The sequence below is a fragment of the Schistocerca gregaria genome, chromosome 6 (genome assembly GCF_023897955.1).
Source record: "Schistocerca gregaria isolate iqSchGreg1 chromosome 6, iqSchGreg1.2, whole genome shotgun sequence".
Taxonomy (NCBI): Eukaryota; Metazoa; Arthropoda; class Insecta; order Orthoptera; family Acrididae; genus Schistocerca; species Schistocerca gregaria.
Window position 1 is genome coordinate 487,101,000 of NC_064925.1, and position 22,053 is coordinate 487,123,052.

General features: G+C 39.6%; 1 protein-coding gene across 1 annotated transcript in view; it reads left to right on the top strand.

The window, feature by feature from the left end:
* The window catches only part of LOC126278918 (dipeptidase 1-like), a 620,416-nt gene that overhangs the window by 353,725 nt on the left and 244,638 nt on the right, over positions 1-22,053 (top strand). Inside the window, exon 8 of the mRNA XM_049979193.1 lies at positions 18,878-18,947. Coding sequence (XP_049835150.1) covers positions 18,878-18,947 — 70 coding nt within the window. The remainder of the gene's footprint in view (positions 1-18,877; positions 18,948-22,053) is intronic.

Sequence of the window (22,053 nt, forward strand, 5' to 3'; positions counted from 1 at the left end):
GGATATATTTTACAAAAGGAAAAAAATGAATGTCTTAAATGTTGGAACTACAGTTTTCCTATTGTTTCAATACTCAACATTTTTCATATACATTTTGCAAACAACATCTCTTAAGATGTTTGATTATTACGTTGATGATGCAAGATGAGGAAATGAATTAAAATCAATGCTATAGCCATGATTTGAAACCAGGTCTCCTTGCTGACTGGGCTGCTGTGTTATGCATTACACTACTTCAATGGTATATCTGACACACTTGCATGGACTATCCTACTCCAACTCCCTACCTAACACAAACTTCAGTTCCCTTAGCGAGCTTATTTTCTCCTTCTCAGATCGTCGTTATTGTCGAGGATCTCCGGTATAGAAATAGTACCGCAGCATTGGACGTGAATTGAAGTTCGTGCTAGGGATGGCGTTGGACCAGGGTACTCAGTGCAGCTGTCCTACCTGTATTGCTGAGGTGACGTAATGGCTATACACCTGTCTAGTAAGTAAGGAGACCAAGGTGCAAGCTGCTGGCAGAGCTGAAGTTTCAATTCATTTCTTGATTTTCCATCATTATCGTAGATAAAATTGAGACTCAAATGTCTGAAGAAAAATTTAATTATATCAGGTCAATTTGATTTTTGGCCTATGATGAAGTCCTTCATTGGTGTTTTCTTAATTACGGTACTATATCCTGACTTTTGTTACCCATGGAATATCCTTTCCATCCTGGGGTACGCGAAGTCAACATGAGCTGAATAAACCACCATTTGACGATGATATCACCTTCGAGTGCAGATAGGTCTTACCTGGCTGTCAATTTCTCAGTCACTCATCGGGACGCGAAGGAAGACAGACGATGTATCATTTATTGTCTGAAGAAGAATTTATAATTCTCTCCGCTGTATATAATGCAACATGATACATATGGAGCTGCAAATCAGAGAATGAATCAGACACTGCATCGGTGTTCACTGTTAAGAAACTTCTACGCAGATTAAAACTGTGTAGACGACCAAGATTCGAGAACAGAAACGTTTCTTGTACAATAAATGCCCTTATCATCTGAGCTATTTAAGCAGGACTCTCTACCCATACTCTCAGCTCTGCTTCTACCATTGCTTCTTTCCTATTTTTGAAACTTCACATATGTTCTCTTGCTTATCTTACAAGGTTAGCGCTCATGGGGGTAGAAATGGCTTAGCCATAGGGAATGGAGTTGAAAAGCTATGAGGGAGTATCTGGAGTTCTGTCTGGATAGCTCTGTAGGTAAGAGATTTGCTCACGAAGACCGACACAAAGTTTTAATCTGCCAGGAAGTTTCATAAAGCACATATTACGGTGACAATTGTCTGGACATAATTATATGTTGCGTCCAACTTTCTCCTTTATGGCGACTTGTATTTCACTACCGACACTTTAAATGTCTTTCTGAATGTCTGTGGAGATATGACAGCCCAGTCTTCCTCAGGATTCAAAAACAAAGAAGGCACTAATGCTGGACGCTGGGTTCAGGGAAGAAGTCAATGTTCTGACTCATCTCAAAGATGCTCTATGTGGGGTCACTGGTAGGTCACTCCATTTCAGGAGTGTTATTGTCCGCAAACCATTGTCTCACAGATAATGCCTTATGACAGGGTGCGTTGTCACGCTAAAACAATTAATCATCGCCTCAGAATTGGCTGTCTACAGTAAACAGAACACAGTGACGTTAAAAGTGCTTTTAAGCCACAAAGGGACAATGACCTAACCACGAATAACTCCCCAATACCATAACACTACTCCCTCCTTACTTCACTTTTGGCACTACACGTCATTGTCATGCAGCAGCTGCCGACCAAGGCAGAGCAGCGACAGAGATGAAGCCGATTTTGTGACATTTTACGAGTTCATAATCAGGAGTGAATTATACTGTATAGTTTCATCGGCATGGTTTGGTAGTTCATTTCTTGACTTTGTGTGGGGGTTAATTTAATATTTGAAATACACAGTTCTAGCATTTTCGTTTGGGTCGAAAAGTAAACCGATTTTGCAACATTTTAAAAGTTTCTAACCAGGAGCGATATATTTAGGCCCACGAGTGTGATTTCATAGTTTAGCTTTTCAACGTCTGTGTGTTAATGTAATTTTTTAGACACAGTTCTCGCGTTTTCATCAGTGTCTGCAACAGAGTACCGCAGCGCGAGTCGATAGTCGTTTGTTTCAGCAGTGTAATCTCACACGGTCTTTAGTGTGGAGAAGAACTGCGATTGCTGTGTGCGGATGCGAGTCAAGTTGGTGACACTTCGCTCTCAGCCTCAGGTGGTTTTGGCTTCTGTTACATAGCCTGCGAATGTAGCCCGTTGGATTCTCACAGTTGGCCCACAACAGTCATTCCGAGTGTTGTGGGCCAAACGTGAGAATCCAATGGATGTACAGCACGACCCGTAAGTTCGCCGATCGGTCTGCACCGGAGACCAACACAGTTACTGCTCGCATTTAGATTGACCACTCACTTCCCGCCGCGTGGCAGGCTGCGAAAGACTTTACAGGCAGCCGAACGTAAGGCCTCCCCGATTAGTCTGACAAACATGCTCCAGGTGCTGTCTGTGGCTGGAACTGTGCCTCAGCCAGATGCAATCGCTTGTCCTGATTCAGAGGCAACCTTTCAGTCTGCAGAATCCGAGCAGTCACAGAGGGTGGGATTATTCGTAGCTGAGAGCTTCAATGTTAGGCACGTCATAGGGTCCCTTAACTACATGGGTGCCAAGGAGCGGAACAAATCCATTGTTTAGCCGGTGTGAATAATGCTCGGAGTTATTCCAGATGTGGAATGTGTACCTCTGGATGCCACAAAGACCACAGGGTACAGCCACATGCAGGTGGGCGGCTTAAGTAAGTACGAATGATGTGTGTTTCTTTTGATCAGCTCTCTGGTTTCGAGGGGCTATCTGAAGTGGTAAAGGCTTTCAATCTTTCTTGTGAGATTAAAGCAGACCTACTATTTGCAACATAGCCGATAGGACCGATTGCGGACCTATGGTACAATACCGAGTGAAGGGTCTATATCCGAGCTCAGACTGTTCTGCGACCGTGTACGCTGCAGATTCCTCGACTTGCGCCATAGGGTGGTGAGGTTTTGGGTTCCGCTAAATGGGTCAGGAGCCCATTACAAGCATGGGACGGCTACACGGGTAGTGGGGGCTGTGTGGCGTGGACTGGGTGGAATTTTAGTAAGAACGTACTCCTAGGAACCATCGGTATAACTGTTGTAAACTGACGAAGCTGTGTTGCGAAAGTATCAGAGCTACAAGCGTTAAAAGAAGGCACTGATGCTAAAATCGTTATAAATCTTGAAAGCAGGCTAAAGACGGAGATGAGTTCAGCCGAAATTTTTGCGAAGGATCTAACGGTGTTCGGAAATCATAGCCTAATATAGTTGGCGGTGTCATGTTTATTGCAGTTAGAAGACGTTTATGGCATGTTTATTGCTGTTAGAAGTAGTTTATCGTCTAGCAAAACTGAAGCAGATAGTTTGTGTGAGTTCTTACGGGTAGAGGTCATTCTTGGCAACCGGTATGAAGTAATAAGTGGATCATTTTGCAGGCCTCGAAACTCAGACGATAGTGGGCTATACGCCCGTGAGGCTGTCTGTGGCAGGAGGGACAGGACCAAACGGGGATTAGAAATCATTCGTGTTCTGAACTTTCTCTTTATTTGAAAAGAAAGCAATAAGTTAGATTTACTAAACATCTGTTGGTAAAACATTTCACGTGGTACTGATTAGTAGAATACAGACTAATTTACAATCATAAAACCGCACCAGATTAAATACAGTAATAAAAGTTGTAGCAGTACAATAAAAGAGCTAAAACTTCTCTCTCGAAAGAAACATAAAGATTTACAATCCAAAACGCACGTATACTCCGCAAATAAACATCATATAAGATGATTACTTCACCACCAGATAGCGGAAGTGCGAAAGGCACACAACAGAAATGGTCAGTCAAAACTGATGTTAAATATTGCGTCTTGAATTGTACAAATAGTGTGTTAACGGGGCAAAATCTGGGAAACTTCCAAGGCGACCAAAATCTAAACACAGTCCCAACTACAGTGGTGGCCGAGCGGTTCTTGGCGCTTCAGTCCGGAACCCCGCGACTGCTACGGTCGTGGGTTCGGATCCTGCCTCGAGCATGGATGTGTGTGATCTCCTTAGGTTAGTTTGGTTTAAGTAAATCTAAGTTCTAGGGGACTCATGACCTCAGATTTTAAGTCCCATAGTGCTCAGAGCCATTTGAACCAAGCCAACTTCAGTTACCGAGCAGGGCTGGCAACCACGTATCGTATCAACCTCGCGCCACGTGGGCGAGGGTAAAGCAAATAGCCACCACGTGAAGCGGAGCACTAAACCCCAAGCAAAGGCCTTCCTGCCTAACAAATGCCTGGACACTAGCAGATAGAACATAACTTTTTCAATGGATTTACAGTCACCTACTGGACAGTAGTAACAAGCGAAAAAAAATCTAGACTAACTCGAGCGTTCCTTAGCTTTCAATTAAGAAATGTGTGCCTTATGCGCTGCAGTCATGGAGTGTGCGGCTTGTCCCGGCGGAGGTTCGAATCCTCCCTCGGGCGTGGGTGTGTGTGTTTGTCCTTAGCATAAGCTTAAGTAGTGTGTAAGCTTAGGGACTGATGACCTTAGCACTTAAATCCCATAAGATTTCCCACACATTTGAGCATTTTGTGTGCCTTATGCGTAGCTAATTGATCATTATATCCCATTCTTTTTGACTCCTTGTGCTATGTGGTAACGCTTTGCAACTCACGAATGATTTCTTCCACTGGTTTCTTGCGAGGTCATACAGAAACACCTCCCACAGTGCTCGACGGCCACTGCCCGTCTATATATGAAGTTTCCCTGGTCTTGGTTTATCTGTGGTTGTTCTTTCGTGTTTCCAAATCACAATGACACCACCAAACGTCAACCTGGGAGGTTTTTGAAAGGCTGAAATGTCTCTGTTGGTTTTGCTACTCTCAATACATCCTGTGACTAGTCCAAGTTCGGAGTCACTGGTCTCCCCTGTCCAACTATTTCTGCTGTCACTGCTTCTCTACTGACAAAAAAGTTCTTCCCACCTCCTTTAATATTGGAGTGTCAACATCTATTGATTTCTAGTGGCCGATTCCGCAGTACTTTTTATCTGATAGCTTAGTAGTCGTCTATGGGGTAAATAAATCTGTAACGGATAGTCGTAACTCTTGCTCGGTAGGCAATAGCTTTGCGACTAGAGGCATATATCGAGATTTTAGACTAAGCCATACAGGAAGCATCAAATTAGCTCACACTCTGCTCCAGATTGAAATATTAATTTTTCAGTATTCCGAATGACTGAAGAGCAAGACAGTCCCCGAAAACAGGTACTGTTCATTCACTTGAACGGATATAGGCAAGAGACAAAGGAATTCTTCTTTCACCACAGTACAAAGTAGCCACTAAATAAACGCCAATCTCGGTGGGAAAGACATTCTATTTCAATTTTTCAGGGGAGCAACAAGTAACTTTAGCCGAAAAGATCATTTGGAAGTATTTCTCTTCTTCAGTCCATGTACACCTTCACTGAAGTCATAGATTAGATCAGTTTTTCGTTCCATAGATCCGTGTTGAGGAGATCCTCATGGATGTGGAACATGTCACTTTTTTTTAAGCTGACATAAGAATACTAATAGTAGTAATGAATATATACAACACATCATTTGTTTCTATTAAACATTCGTCAATGGAGTAGAAGGAGTTGGCCACTAGTAAGTCTTTCAGGCTCCTTTTAAACTGATCTTTATTTGTAGCTAAATTTTTTATGTTTGCTGGCATGTTATTGAAGATGAGTGTTCCTGAGTAGTGGACCCCTTTTTGAACTAAAGTAAGTGCTTTTAAGTCCTTGTGCAGATCATTTTTGTTCCTGGTATTGGATGTATGAACTGAGCTGTTTGTTGGAAAAAGAGATATATTATTTAAGACAAATCTCATTAAGGAGCAATTATACTGAGCGGCAGTAGTTAGTATACCCAGTTCTTTGAAGAGGTTTCTACAAGACGTCCGTGAGTTTCCTCCACAAATAATACAAATTACACGCTTTTGGACTCTGAAAACTTTTGTTTGACATAAAGAGTTACCCCAAAATATTATACCATATGGCATTATGGAATGAAAGTAGGCAAAGTATGCAAGCTTTTTCACTATTATGTCACCTATGTCTGCTAACACTCGAATTGCAAATACAGATTTGTTAAGGTGTTTCTGCAGTTCTGTGGTGTGCTCCTCCCAACTAAATTTATTATTAAGTTGTAATCCCAGGAATTTAAGACTGTCAACCTCTTCCATCTGCTCTTCTTCGTCCTTTATGCATATGCTGAGTAGAAACCTCTTACAGGTTCTAAATTGCATGTAGTGAGTCTTTTCGAAGTTTGATGTCAGTGAATTGGCTTTAAACCATTTATTAATATCCATGAAAATATCATTAGCAGATCTTTCTAGAACTACACTCGACATACTATTTATTGCAGTACTTGTGTCATCTGCAAACAAAACGAACTCTGCTTCTGGCAGTGTAACTGATGAGAGATCATTAATGTACACAAGAAAAAGCAATGGCCCTAAGATGGACCCTTGTGGGACACCACATGTAATTTCTTCCCATTCTGATGATGACTGATGACTTAATTCACTAGTCCCTTGCACTGACACTCTTTGTTTCCTGTTAGCGAGGTATGACTTGAACCATTTTGCAGCACTGTCCGTGACACCATAGAATTCTAATTTATTTAAACAGATGTTGTGGTTTACACAATCGAATGCCTTTGACAAATCACAGAAAATACCTGCTGCTTGTAACTTGTTCTTTAATGAATTAAGTACATTTTCACTGTAGGTGTAAATAGCCTTTTCCATATCAGAACCCTTCAGAAATCCTAACTGTGTTCTTGATATGTTATTTGTGGTCAGATGGTTGAGAAGCTGCTTGTACATTACTTTTTCTAAAATTTTTGAGAATTCTGGCAAAAGTGAAATCGGTCTGTAGTTTGATGGCATCTCTTTATCCTCTTTCTTGAATAGAGGCTTAACATCTGCATATTTTAGCCAGTCATGAAACGTCCCAGTTATAATTGATTGGTTACACAAGTAACTTAGAAGTATACTAAACTCACAAGAACATGCCTTAATTAACTTTGTTCATATTTCGTCATAACCACTAGAATGCTCTGTTTTTAAGGATTTTATTGTGGAACTTATTTCTTTTTGTGAAGTGAGTGACATATTTATCTATCTGAAGCTATTTGTAAAGCCTAGTTTCAGATATTCAAGGGCATTATTTACTGATCCTGACAATCCCATTCTATCAGTAATGGATGTAAAGTACTTGTTAAATAGATTTGCCACACTATTCCTATAGATTACTGATGTATCATCTACCCTTAGTGCTATTGGCTCCTGTTCCTTTCTGGTTCTACCAGTCTCCTCTTTCACTATATCCCATATTGTTTTTATTTTGTTCCCTGGTATTGCTATCTTCTTCTCGTAGTGTATTTGTTTTGATGTCTGAATTACTTTTTTTAATATTTTACAGTATACCTTGTATTTAGCTAAATCAACGGCATTGGAGGTATTCTTGGTAGACAGATACATTTTCCTTTTTTTTCTTACAGGAAATCTTTATTCCTTGTGTGATCCATGGTTTTATTATAGACTTATGTTTAATTTGAGTAACTTTTAGACGAAAACACTTTTCAAACATGGTACTGACATTGTTCATGAATGTGTTATATTTTTCATTCATGTCATGAGCACTATAAACATATTTCCAGTTCATATCTTTGACCAGTTTCTTAAAACACTCAATTTTTGGTTGATTGAATACTCTCCTGTACTCAGATTTAGCAGTCTTGATAATCTGCTTAGAATTTACATCTAAAACAAGTAGCTGCACGTCATGATCTGATAGTCCATTTATTACAGGTTTTATGATATGATTTTGTTCCTTGGATTTGTCTACAAAAACGTTATCAATAGCTGTCCATGAGGATTTAGTGATCCTAGTTGGAAAGTTTACAGTGTGAGTTAGATTGAAAGACAACATTACTAACTGCAGTAAATGTTTACTGGAAGATTGAATTAGAAAATCTGTATTAAAGTCACCAGCAATCAAAATTTCTTCATTCCTTACTGTTAAATAACCCAAAAGAGCTTCTAGATGATTCATGAATAGATTATAATTTCCTGGAGGTCCTTGGTAAATAGTTACTATTATACAGGATCTGTTATGGAACTCTACTTCTGTTGCACATGCTTCTAGATGCTCCTCTAAACAGAATTTATTAATGTCAATGTTCTTGAATTTATGGCAGTTTTTAATAAATGTGGCAACTCCTCCTCCATCCATATCTACTCTGCAGAAGTAGGAAGCTAGCTTAAACCCTGAAATGTCTAACATATCTATACTAGTGGTCACTTGATGTTGAGAGAGGCAGGTTACGTCAATTTGGTTAGTTGAATTCATTTCATCGATACAAGTGAGTAGTTCATCAACTTTATTTCTGAGTCCCGGAATGTTCTGGTGTAATAAAGATAATTGATACTGCATACTAATGGGATTGTAACTGCTTTGGTGAAGATGAACTGGCAGTTTCTGATTACTTTCTGTTAAACATTGTTTAAATGGAGGCTGTATGTTAAAATCTGTTTCCTGTTCATCTATTTTCTCAAACTGAGTGTGTCTGCCAATCTCTCTTAAAACTTCTCGCCTTTCCTTTCGTATTGATTTATACTTGATTACTTGTTAAAGTAATCTGTTTTCTCTTATTCTGTTATTATTTTCAATCGTGAATGAAATGGGAAGTTGGAGACATAACTATGAACTCGTTTTTGATATTCACAACTTTTTAAAGACTATGTAGAAGCCTCTAATCTCTGACGATTTTCGCAAATGTCCCAGTTTTCCACGGGAATGTGATGTCTTTAGAAAGTTATCTTCTGAGCACAGCTTCGTGCACAGCATTCTATCTTAACAGAACACAAATAAATGTCATTTACCTCGGTTAGCTACAGGAAAGATACGATATAGTGTGATTTTGTGATCGACAGTCGCTCATTAGAATGTCACAGACGTGTCGTATGAAAAACTATCGGACTGTGAAAATACAGATTCCACTAGTCTGTAAACTTAAACTTTAGAAAAGCAGATCACTGCTTAAATTTGCTGGAAGGCTTCTAAGGAAGTGTAGTTCTCGTATCAAAATGATTACTTATAAAAGCATTGCATGATCAGTTCTTGAGTAATTTAAAAATATACACAAACAGTCTCTGCCACAAAAACATTCATTTTCATGGTAACCAGTTTCAGTCAGTTTTTGACCATCCTCAGACCCTCATACCGTGATGGTAGGTGGTGACAGTGAATGGAGCGGGTGTTGAAGCTCAGCTTCTTACCTGACGTCGGTGGAGCTACAACACCCGCTCCATTTACCGTCGCCGCCTACTATTATGATACGAGGGTCTGAGGATGGTCACAAAGTGCCCAATACAAATTACTACCGAGAGGTATGTTTTTGTGGTCGGGTCAAGTCTGCTAGTGCCCATTTTTAAGCACTCTTGGCCAGGCAGATGTGCTCCGAGATAAATGTTCTCAAAAATTTCTAATTATTGAGTACAATACTGTGGCAACACTTCCTATGTGTCAGGAAACTCCTGCAGAACCTAATGCCTTGGCACCATCAGTTACACAAAATATGACAAGTTTCACCTCAATCGGGAATGAGTGGCAGACATTGGTTGGTTCTCTCGGTAGAATTTCTGATCTCATGGCGATTCCAGTACTTCTTAAAATTAGGTATGAGATACCGCCCAGTATTAACAACAGATGTGAGACAAAGCTGAATGCCTCATCTGTTGGGTTAATAGCTGTGTTTTCTAACCAATTCAAACGAGTTCAGAGAATGGCTATATTGGTCATTTTGAGCTCCAACATTAGACATATAATTGAGGTCCCCAGCAAATAGCTGGACGGGTTTTCTATTTTGGTGTGACTTATTGTCATGATGTATGACTACTTCGAGTTCATGTCTAGACCACGTAGGTTCACAGTTAATTTTCTCAAATTCTGCCGGCTTATATGCTGAGTTGGTACCACAGATCCCTGTTCGCCATGTGTTGTAGTTACGGTCACAATGAGAGGATGCAGCGAATGGAACCTTGTGCCTTTGCTGATACCCAGCTTACTCCTCTCGAATACAACAACGAGGACCTCAGAGCTTAACATCTCCATCAAAAGAACTGATGAGAATCAACTGTGTGGAGTAATGTGAGAAGGTTTAAAATTTGAGTCGGAACGCTGTCATAAGCTCTGGTCGTCAAGAATTTTAGGTCGCTTCTTCTTCTCCCATTGCCAGTTACATAATGGCTACAAGAAAATTTTCACTATCCCGATTCAAATCGGCTGCCTCGAAATCTGTTACCACCGCCCTAGCATCAGTTGGGCACATTAGTTTCTGAGGTAGCTCTGCTTTGTTACGTGGAAAAATGGCTTCCAGTTAAGTTCATCGACCTGAAATTCATTGTAATATATCTGAGAATAATCTACACTACGTCGGCGAACGAAACCCTTTGCTGAAATCATTGATAATTTTCGTAATTAAACTAGCAATATAATCTAACACAATTGATTGGTTATCATCGGCAGCAAATTTCCCCACAAAGTTATGACTCATCGTCAGACCACGCGAGAATGACAAACTGCGGAATATTAGGCCCCATCGTTCACCTTTTGACGTTGGAGCTAATTTCGCTGGCTCATCAGGTTAGATGTCAATGTCAGCACATTAATCAGCTGCTCTGAATCTATATACAATGATTCTTTTACGATGTTTGTAATCAATTAAACTGTAAATGAGTAGTTATAATTCATTACTCAGTATTAACTGACTTTTAATATAAATTGTAAGAAGTCATACTTCCTAATAATTATTAAAAACGCTGCACCAGTTGCACTGTTCTTTCATTTCATGTATATGAATTGGAAGACTCTGAATAATCTTGTTTACAAAATTCGGAGGGTTAATAACTTTCCTTGAGGTCACTGTTTTCTAAATATAGAACTGTAGGTGCTGTTTTCTTTGTGTAGAGTAGCAAACCAGTTTGTCATATGAGAGAAAGCTGATAGGCTTACAGATAGTGAATAAGACACTGATTTGTAAACACCTTTCCATTTTGTAATAAAAACTTCAATGAGCTATTTTTAATATGTAACTTATACTGCAAACGATAACCTATATATGCAAACGAAAACTTCGTCTAATATTACAGGACATCCACTGAAGGTACCTTGTAACTAAGGCGAAAAGCGTCTGGGTGTACAAGTTAAATAAAACGAAACTTATTGTGCAGCGTTCAAAAGGAGCGTTTGCAACTTTGATTCTAGGGTACAACCATGCTTCACCGACGAGTACATACTCCTCTTGAACGGCTTCAGCCATTTCAGCGGGGTCGCATAATGGTCCTACGGGGGATGGATTGGGTCTTAACATCTCAGATCATCAGTCCCCTAGAACTTAGAACTACTTAAACGTAGCTAACCTAAGGACATCACACACATCCTTGCCCGAGGCAGGATTCGAACCTGCGACCGTAGCAGTCGCACGACCCCAGACTGAAGCGCCTAGAATCGCTCGACAACCACGGCAGGCTATCGACGGATTATTGCGCTTGTTGGGCACTGTGTATCGGTGGTGGGTCGCTGCTTTGCACACTGGGCTGTGGAACATACAGACACTTGTAAACCAGACTGTGGACCTCTGAATAGTACAGACGCGTCAATGTCGATACATTATGCGAGCTGTGGTGGCCAACCAGGGACGAAATTCTCGGACGTGTAGCACATACTGTGTCATTAGGCAACATTGGGAATTGTCTGCTTGCGGCAGGACACACCATGTGGGCTTCTGGCCAGGCTACAACAGACTCAGCGACACTGTCAAGCATGACTACTTTTGGGTCGTAAAAGAGTTGACTAGATAGTGGAATGGCCATCTGACGTCTTGAGTGACGGGAGTGTTCTTGTATGCAGGTGATATTCATACACCATGGTAGACCTAGTGAGCTCTCTGTTCCTGAATGCGTTCTCCTGTTCCTGAATGGCATTCAGGTCTCATTCCGAATTCATTGTGCGTGTGTGTGTAAGGGGTGGGGGCGAGGGGGAGGGCTATCAGTTAAAACTAGTAGTCACTGTAAAATAACCAGGCGCTAACTGTTGTCACCTAGGATAACTCCGAAAGCATGATAGTAACGGAAAAGTTTGTGGGGACAACGGGGGCCGTAATATGACGTTGGTATTTTGTTGCTAGGTGGGATCGCGTCAGAGATTTGAAGGTCAACTTTGTTTTTTTTTAAATAACATTCTATAGTTTGGTACTTATTTTCTTATAGCGGCTATCGCGACTAATCCAATAATGTGTAACAGTAAGGTCTTTGAAGGTCAACTAATGTAAACAAGGTGCCATGAACGTTCATTCACAGAAGGTGTTCGAAGTAATGACCATTGCTACGAATGCAGTGCTGTAATCTTCTTATCTAGGATCCAGTGGAACTCCTTATCACTTGGGCACATGCTCTGACAATTCTATCTGGTATATCGTGCAAATACTAGATATTTTCAGAATACGGCATATTTATCTAACGTGCCAGTGACATGTAAACACCATTCGACGGTTTCGCAATACAACACTAATAGGAACGGTACAACTAGTATCGTTGAATCAAGCGAATGTGAATGATGTATTCCTTCGAAGAACAAGTCGATATGCTTCTCGTTTACGGAGAATCCCAACGAATTTCGGTGAGGGCTAGAGAGAGACTTACACGATGAAGGTTATCCTCAACGTACTCACCCTACACGTCGTATATTTAAATATGTGTATGATAAATTGAGAACAACTGGATCTCTAACGCATCGGAAACATATTCGGCAAAGGAATCTTACTAAGGAGGAAACGGAAATCGGTGCTTTGGCCACTGTGGTTCCAGATCCTTGTGTTAGTTCGCGTCAATTCGCAAGGGAATCTGGCATGAGGCAGACTAGTATTGTTCGTGTTCTTCATCGCCGTTAATGTCACCCTTACCATATCTATATCCAACAGGAATTAACTAGCACGGATTGTATGCGTCTTATTGAATTCTGCCGATAGGCTCAACTTCAGATTCATAGTGACACACTTATTAACTTGATTTTGTTTACTGACGAGGCTACATTCACGAACCATGGAAATGTTAATTTGCATAACATGCATTACTGGGCAACTGAAAATCGAAGTTGCCTGCGGCAAGTTGCACACCAAAAACCGTGGTTAGTGAATGTGTGGTGTGGGATTGTGGAGGACAGAATCTTAATGGTGGGAAGTACACCACATTCCTGCAAGAAACATGAAGTCTGTTATTGGAAGAAATACCTTTCGGAACAAGGAACAGAATGTGGTATGAACACGATGGGTGTCCCGCACATTTTTCACTGATATCTGGAAATGAGCTGCAGAAGACAAAGCTATCAGAAGTAAACGCTGAGAAGAAAGCTATGTGCGTTACGTGGGCTCTTGGGTGGTATACTCACACATTGATCTTACAGTGTTACCTTCTGCCAAGACAGAAGAATTAGAGTTAAATGTTCTGTTCACATTTAGATCCTTAGAACACTAACTCAATTGGACTGGGACGTCCCAGGGTTCAAACACCAATTTCAGCGATCACAGCTAATAAGCTGTTGTGGAGTAGCTGCAAGTCCAGTAGCATGTCACCTCAATACGGCTGCACCACAGGAGTCTCAGGAACAGCTACACAAGAAGGAGTTAAGAACCATTTATTTTAACACTTAATCTCGTAAGAAAGGAATGCAATGACCGTTCCACGCAGACTTCCAAATAGTCGTTCCGAAGAACCTCTGCGGTAGTATTCGCTGGATTTCTGGCCGCTTCTTGGCTGAAGATTGCCGCATAATTCCGGCGGGATTGCTTATAATATCACGTGGAGGGATGCACCCAGTCTGCAAGATTGGCTGCCACCGGTCCCGTTGACGAGTTGCTCGCTAATTGGCTTGTCGGACGAGATGATGCCATCCGACGTTTGATTGGCTTCTGAGGAAGACTTGGAAAAGTAGTTCCCCCGACTGAAGTACCGTCTTGAGGTGGGCGTCGCTGACTACCTTGGTGAATGGCCGCGCCTTATAGGTAGGCCGCTGGTGAAGCCATGTTGTGCGGATGTCCGGCGAATGCCGGAGAACGTAATACAAGCTATGGGAAACGAGTTTGTGGGCGGTTTGATCAAATCTAAAATAAAATAAATTCCCTATCATTGCATCCCATGTTCCCTTAGCGTTTGTATTCCTGTGTGTCACATAATTATCTCTAAGTTTTTATAGAATTTTTTAAGACGGCACCCATACGGTACTTTGTAGGGACGGGGGAGGGGGGTATGCGGCAAAGCCTATGGTTTATGGAGTACTTTTAATATTTTGGAAGACGAATGCAAGAAGCCACTAAAAAGTTACAGTTACAGCCGTGTTAAAAATATCCGTAACACCAACTTTTAAACAATTTTAGAGTAAGAAAAACAAACCTGACTATATTATAATTTTTCCTTTCCCTGAGAGCTGGGATGGGGGGGGGGTTGTTTCACTCTGTATGCTGCACCATATGTGTTCACGAAATATATGATTACCTCACAATATATATAAGTAACACAACTTAGAACCGGTGTCATTCCGAAAACGAAGTAGGCTGGGGAGTGTTTCAACTTTCGTCACATAATCACTCTTGACCCATCAATGAGGATATACCTGCCGAGGTGGAATATAGGAAAAAGGAGTAGCGGCGCCATATTTTATAGTAGAGCAGATACTTTCATTTATTGTATACAGTGTTGATGCACTTCGATTTATTGTGTATTCCGCGATATAAGTCAGATAACTTGTCATTATATTTATCTGCAAAGTAACTCAATAAGTGTCGTAAAATATATGAAAACATATTAAGTTGCATTTAATAATTAATAGATTGTCTTATAACGGAATAGTCAAAATAAAAATGTTTACAGTATGTATTTATAATAGCCTCATTACTGCATACAGTAGGACAAAGATCAGATACTACATAGAGACGACCATATTCGAAATGAATAGAAATTCAGAGATTAATAATTCCCCCCATAAATTTCTCCGGTATTGTAGAGTTGACTATAAATAAACCTCTCAGAATTCTATTGCACTGTACATAGCAAACAAAGTTTTTTCGTATTTGGCAAGTTATTGGCCATTAATGCTCTTACATACTAGACATATTTATTGCGTCTTACAGTTTGAGCTATGATCGTAGTTTTAATGCACTCGTTCATGATAGGATTTCGTAAGAAAACGGAACTGAGGTGACGTTTTTGAACTAACGTGCTTGTTGGTTGGGAGAAGAACTCAATGCAATGAATATAACTCTAAAGTAATGATGATATTTTGTAATTTCAACGTCTGTGATGTTTGAAATGCATCCTTTACCTGTTCTGAAACATAATCCGTTAGCTGGACTCACACATCTTGTAAGCATCTGCTAGCTGATATCATGGACCGAGCGTCGTACGTTTACTCTCTTTCGACTCTCTGGCTTGTAACACGTTAAATAAGCTTTAGTGAGATTTAATTCCAGTGTTATTCATTTATTCTACAGTTTATCTGTAGAGGATATCGTCGTGTGGTGTCATGTCTCTCAAAGAAACCACTGATTACTTAAATCAGTATGGAAGCAATAAAAGTCAGGATGCCAGCCACTCTAGTTCATTGATATGAGAAACAACGACATCCTCAACACGGGAATCACATCGATATTATTGCCCAGATGCAGTAAACATCGTTATCTTTATTGATAAACGTACTGACTCGAACAACGCTTAGAAGTCAAATGAAGTTTTGGCACTCTGCATAGCTAACTGTGCGCTAATGCTTTCTTTCAGGACTCATTCGGCTAGGTCCGGTCGACGATAGCTTCTTCGATCGTTATATAATTTAATATGTTTATAGCACTTTTAAAGTATGAGACCAACGGTGCTGCAAATACAAATGCTTCCCCTTGGACCATCAACTTTTTCCGTCTGATGTTATAAGTAATTAACAAATGACAGCATGATTTTCAGCTGGATATATATCTTCCCCCTCACTATCAGGTATTTCAGCACTATTAATTTTTTTTCTACCTAAAGTCACCATATCAAGGGAATGTCATTCTGCAAAAGTTATTTGTAGTAAAGTGCCTCCTTGACGGCCAATAAAATTGACATTATTATGTCTAGGAGTAAGACAGAGACGTTTCGCAGTGGTATTGAGAACATCAATAGAATTTGGGAATATATTGTTCTGCTAGGAGATATTGTGCCGTCTACGGGCAGTATTGAGAAAAATCCTTGACACTCTTGCATACCACACAGGCCAAATAGGTTAGACTTATTTTTTGTGTGGGAAATGAGTAGAAAAAATATTATTCTTAAAGTGAATCGAACTGTAAATATCATTGTGGAATGTTAAGGATGAATTAGTATGAAACGGATGTTTTAAAGTGTGTGATTTGTTGCTCGGAAAATACATAACAAGGCCACGAAGGAAGATTTTTACAAAAGAAAAGAAAAAAAATGCAAAGTTATGAATAAAAGTATTTATACATTTTTAGCTGTGTGAATACTCTACTTACCCAGGTAGAATCCTTATAAATAACGTAATAACTTGATAAGTTTCCATAACTTCGTCTCAAACACTGTAATGGGTAACTGAACTTGTGAGTTTCAGGCCTTTGAAAGAAATGCTAGTAACAAAGTCTCGTAGTGTAACAGATAAGCGCTGGCTTGGTGAAACTACGTCTGTCATTGTATTATCTGGTTTCTGATGATAGGGGAAAGGGGTCTCTATACATTTTCATTCGAATAGGGGGAGTAAATGGCTATACAGTGTGTTTCACAATTCATATTACATACCTCTAGAAGTTCGAGAGATTAGATCAAGTTTCACATGGGAACCTACGTCCGAAAAAGTCATCCAACGACGCTGAAGAGAGTCAAAGTTAAAGGCATAGACACGTGATTTGTACTCGTATATATACAGTGTGATTCCGTGACGATGTTACAGTCATTGATGGCGGATGGGAATGGTAAATGTATCAGTTTGAGGTATGGGTACCTGTACAGGAAACGAACGAGTCGAAAGTTGTAAGTGAAAACCGTTCTGATAGTGGAATACATGTATCGGTACTATTGTTGCTAAGATTGTACGGTAGTCAACCTTCAGAGGTAGTAATATGCACCAAGACAAGAAGAAATGTGCAATAAATTTTGGTTATTAGATACATACCTTAAGACCTACAAGTACTTCTTCAATAGACGAGATGTGCTTCATACTAGCGATGATCAACATGTGCCCACAGTTTCTAAGATATTCATTTGAGACCCCATGTTCACGAGGTATTTTTTCTTGTCTTAATCCACATTATCTCCTCTGAAAGTTATATACCATACATTCGCTGTTAGACGTATTGGAATGATTTTCGCTTATAAATGTCGAATCGTTTGTTTCCGGACCAAGGACCTTTACCTCAAAGTGATACATTTACCTGTCTCCATCATCTTCAAACTTTGTATCATCATCATCATCACGGAAACAAACACCCTATACATATATTCCACACTTATAGAGGTTCTAGAGGAAAGTTAGTAGATGAAGTTCCAAATAGGAAAGCATGTCCGCGCCTGTAACGTCTTTGGATGACGTTGTCGGACATGGTTTCCTATATTGAACTTGATCTACTAAGTCTCCTCTACGATCTCTAGAGGTGTGGAACATGAATTGCGAAACAACCTGGATATGGGAAGCCAATATTTGGGAAGATCCATTTCCATTAATGTATGAAACGCTGAACGATCAACACACAAAAGATTATTATAGATTTCTTCTTTGTGCGACGTCAGTACTAACATGTTTTGTGTGTGCTCTTTTGGGCTCCTTGGACCACCTTTTCACCTATCTTTCTTTCTGCTTTCAACTGAGAAAAGCAATTATCACATCAGCAGCGACTTTATCGTCCTGCACCCCTGACTACAGTTCTATTGCACCATATCATTGAAAACATATTTGACTATATTATTGAGAAGACTAAGGGCAACGTCACAAATTCTCCATAATATTATTGTGCAGTATTATTAACCGTTTTGGGCTTGCTCAAAAAAGAACTTCATGTATAAATTACGCATTCTGACGAGAATTCGTTCGAAGGTGGCGAAGAAAGGGCGTTTTAAATTGACTTAACCAACATTGCTGATATGATGCCCAGCAACAAAATCGATAAATGTTCTCATCAAATGTATACCATGCTTCAACGCAACACAATCACTACAGACGCAATACATAGAAAGAGCAGCTTCACACCATTACGATACACGCCCGTATTCCGCTTAGCAAACGCAGTCTTTATTGCTTGCGAAAACTGAACTTCCTCTACACATTACAAGCACAGTATCTTAGGAATTCTCCGCATCTATGAAGATGAGTGATAATTTTGATAGAAAAGACATGTAGGCTACAATGGATAGAATGATTGAACCATCACAAGACTGCATGAAAGTAAGAAGTACAATAAATGATTAGGTGCTCGAACGCAAAATGTACACTTGTATGTAACATATTGTGCAACATCAGTGAAATATTATCAGTAAATAACTTTGGAAACTGAAACATTCTTTTGTTCCAAATTTCTATGTAGCAGAAAATTGGGCAATGTATGTACTTAGTGTTGTTCTTTTACTGTTATTCCTTGTTGGTAAGCGTTCTAAAACTTCCCTTTTTGTTAGGGCAGATTCGTCCTCAGGGTCAGCAGAAGACTCCAACACGAAAGGTCAAGGGCTAACCGACTTCGGGAAGGTGAGTAGTGATCACAGCCTTACATGTTTTTTTCTCCTTTTTTCACGATCATATTTTATCTCTTTCTGTCTGTGTGTGTGTGTGTGTGTGTGTGTGTGTGTGTGTGTTTGTGTGTGTGTGAGGGGCGGAGCGGGGGCGGCCAGAAGGGAATGCCCTGGTACTGGTCATCGCACAGCCATTCTGCCTGGTTTCCAGAGACCTGAGGAATCGTTACATCCAGTTTACCATCCAGGTGTTGACTGAATAACAGTAGCTTTATTGCCTGTAACACTCAAATCATGGTCGGAGAGCTTAGCCATGCAAATTAATCCATGGTATTACTGAAAGTTTTCTACCTAATTCACATATCGAAGAGGTTCCGGGCTTTCAACGGTCCATCTTTCTAGAATTTGGCGATTCTCATCTTCTAGCCACAGAGCAAGTTGATACAAACATTTCTGTGGTCTTCCAACTCGGACAACGGGACTTAATTTCTTACTATATTTTTGCTTTTTGCATATTATTCCGGTCTAAAGCTCATTTCTTTTTATTTTCTTTTAGTCTGTATTGTAATTTAAATGTTTTCACATCCCTCCACATATCGTCATTTTAAAATTATCCAGTGTCCTACAGCCTTAACAGATCTCACGAGTATCACTTCTGGTAGCTACAGCTTACTATTTTGTATTCATCACAAACATTTTTGAGCCGTACAGAAGAACTGCTGCAACAACCATTTTTTTTTTTTAATTTCGTTTTCACTTCCATCGTTTCTCTTTACGATGAACTTCGGTTTGCTACTGACACAATCCGTATTTATTCTGTTTGTGAGCGATGTCATAAGCAGTGTTTGGGGTTAAGTCATAGACGATGCATCTGAAAAGAGACACTTGTTCAGCATAATATAGAGCCGTTTTTGTTGTGAGTTGGTAATAGTCTCTAAGGTAGTTTCGCACAGTATTATTTCTCGGCTTACATTCATCGTTTACAAAACTTATGATATTCATTTGACTACTTTTTTCCTTGTTTTAACCTACTAAGGGCCATCGGAGATGTTCTTTCCTCCTGTCATTCTTAACAGTAGTTTTTCATTCTTTCTCTACGGTTTTCTCTTCTTTCTTGTGTTTGTATTGCGTTTGCTCTCTCTTTATTTTCTCTTGCAGGCTCCTGAAACGTTTTACTTTAATTTTGAACTTTTCTCTTCTTACTAATTCTCTCTCCATAACTATCATCTTCCTCAGGTCTACCTTCAGTCCTTTAATCTAAGTCATTGATGTTTTAGGGTTTCTGTCAAAATGTTAAAACAATTCTGATTAAGTTAATAACAATTTTTCTTCCTTTAACCAATTTTATATAGTTAAATTTATGTGCCCTACTGGTTTTCTTTGTTACAACACTTGCTACTGCCTGTTATGGTTTCCCAGTTATACATCACCATTGATCTTTGTCTGAGACTCACCTTGACAGCGTGTTGGGAACAGCAGTGGAACTGATACAGTCAAAACAGTGATTCAACAGGAGAACTATTCATTTTATGAAAGATGGAGTAAACACATCATACACATCTTGAACACTGTGGTAGATCTGTATCAAAAAATGTATTCCTTAGTGACGGAGTAGCTATTAGAATTGAGTCCATTCTTCAACGCCTTCGTAAATAGACTTAGTTTTCTTACAGTAATAATAATAATTCAAGTACAAAAACCATGAAATTTGCCAGAACATATCACGGAAAGGTAGCACTGTAAGTGAAATAGGACATGAAAATTGTTATTAACAGGAGAGTAAAGTAACCAGTCAAACATTTAAGTTATTTAGGTTGCGGCGTCACATATAAGCATGAAAAAGACATAGAGAGGAAGTTCGCAATGTTTGGGAACATATATGTGGAACAGTAAACTGGTGTCTAAAAATTAAAGCGAAGAAAGAAACAAGACTTATATTTTATGATACAATGGCAGACCCAATGCTTGTTTACAAGGTAAATCACGGATCATAAATAAATACCAAGAAATCAACATCGAAGCAATGGAGGTGAGATTTCTAAGAGCAGTGAAGGGATGCACGTGTGCTGACAGATTTTGCAGGTCAGAACGTATGGAAGAACTGAATATATTTAATATCCTCTACAAAAAAAAGGAACTTGGAGAACGGGGAACGAACAACTGAAAGAGTGAGCGGAAAAGTTATATCTACAGAGGTGAAGATTAATCGACTTGCGAGAACAAGTCAAGGAAGACCGAGGAAACGATGGGACACTGAACAAGTAAGACTCAAAGAGGACTAATAATCGAAGTGAAAACGATGGTGATGATGCTGATTATTATCATTACTACTAGCTTAGCGGCCCCTACATCACCTGCGATGACTGCATGGTCTACTTAGAATTATCTGTTTTCCTTCAATCGAATTTTTATCTTCTTCACAAACTGCAGTTTCTTCTAAGCTTTGCACGCTAATTAACGGCATTGAAGAAACGTCCTTTCATAATTTACTTCTGACTTAATAGGGATTCTGCCAGGTAAAGTCGGAGATCTTGGTTCATGCTGTCTTTTCAGTTCTTGTGGTGATATTGCCATAGAAACGTTCACCCCCTAACAATTATTATTTATTATTAGGTTTAAAGTGTTTTAATATAACGAAATGTTTGCATAAAATTTTCATCCATTTTGTAACTCCCCCTTAGATGCTGAATTCCCGAAAACATTGAAACACATATTTCTGTATTTCTGACCAAGAAACCCCATACCAGTTTCGTAGTTCTAGCTTCATAATTTCTTTGAAGAAACTTTTCATCCCCTATTTACTTAGCCGTCGAATGTCGAGAAATCCAGTCCTAAACGACGCCTGCAATAAAGGTTTACACCCTAAACAAATTTTAAATTTCTATCCTCAGCGTTTTGTACAGGAAGACTTCTCGGTTTGTATTGGTTTTCTCTAATTCCTCCGATACTTCCTCTCAATCATCTTTTTTTCTCTAATTCCTCCGATACTTCCTCTCAATCATCTTTCATTCTTTGAATCAGCAGCGCAAGGAACATGTCAGTGTTACGAACAATGGGAGCGATATGTAGAGTAACATTACTGAATGCCATCGATATTTGCGATTGTATATTGAGATGATTAA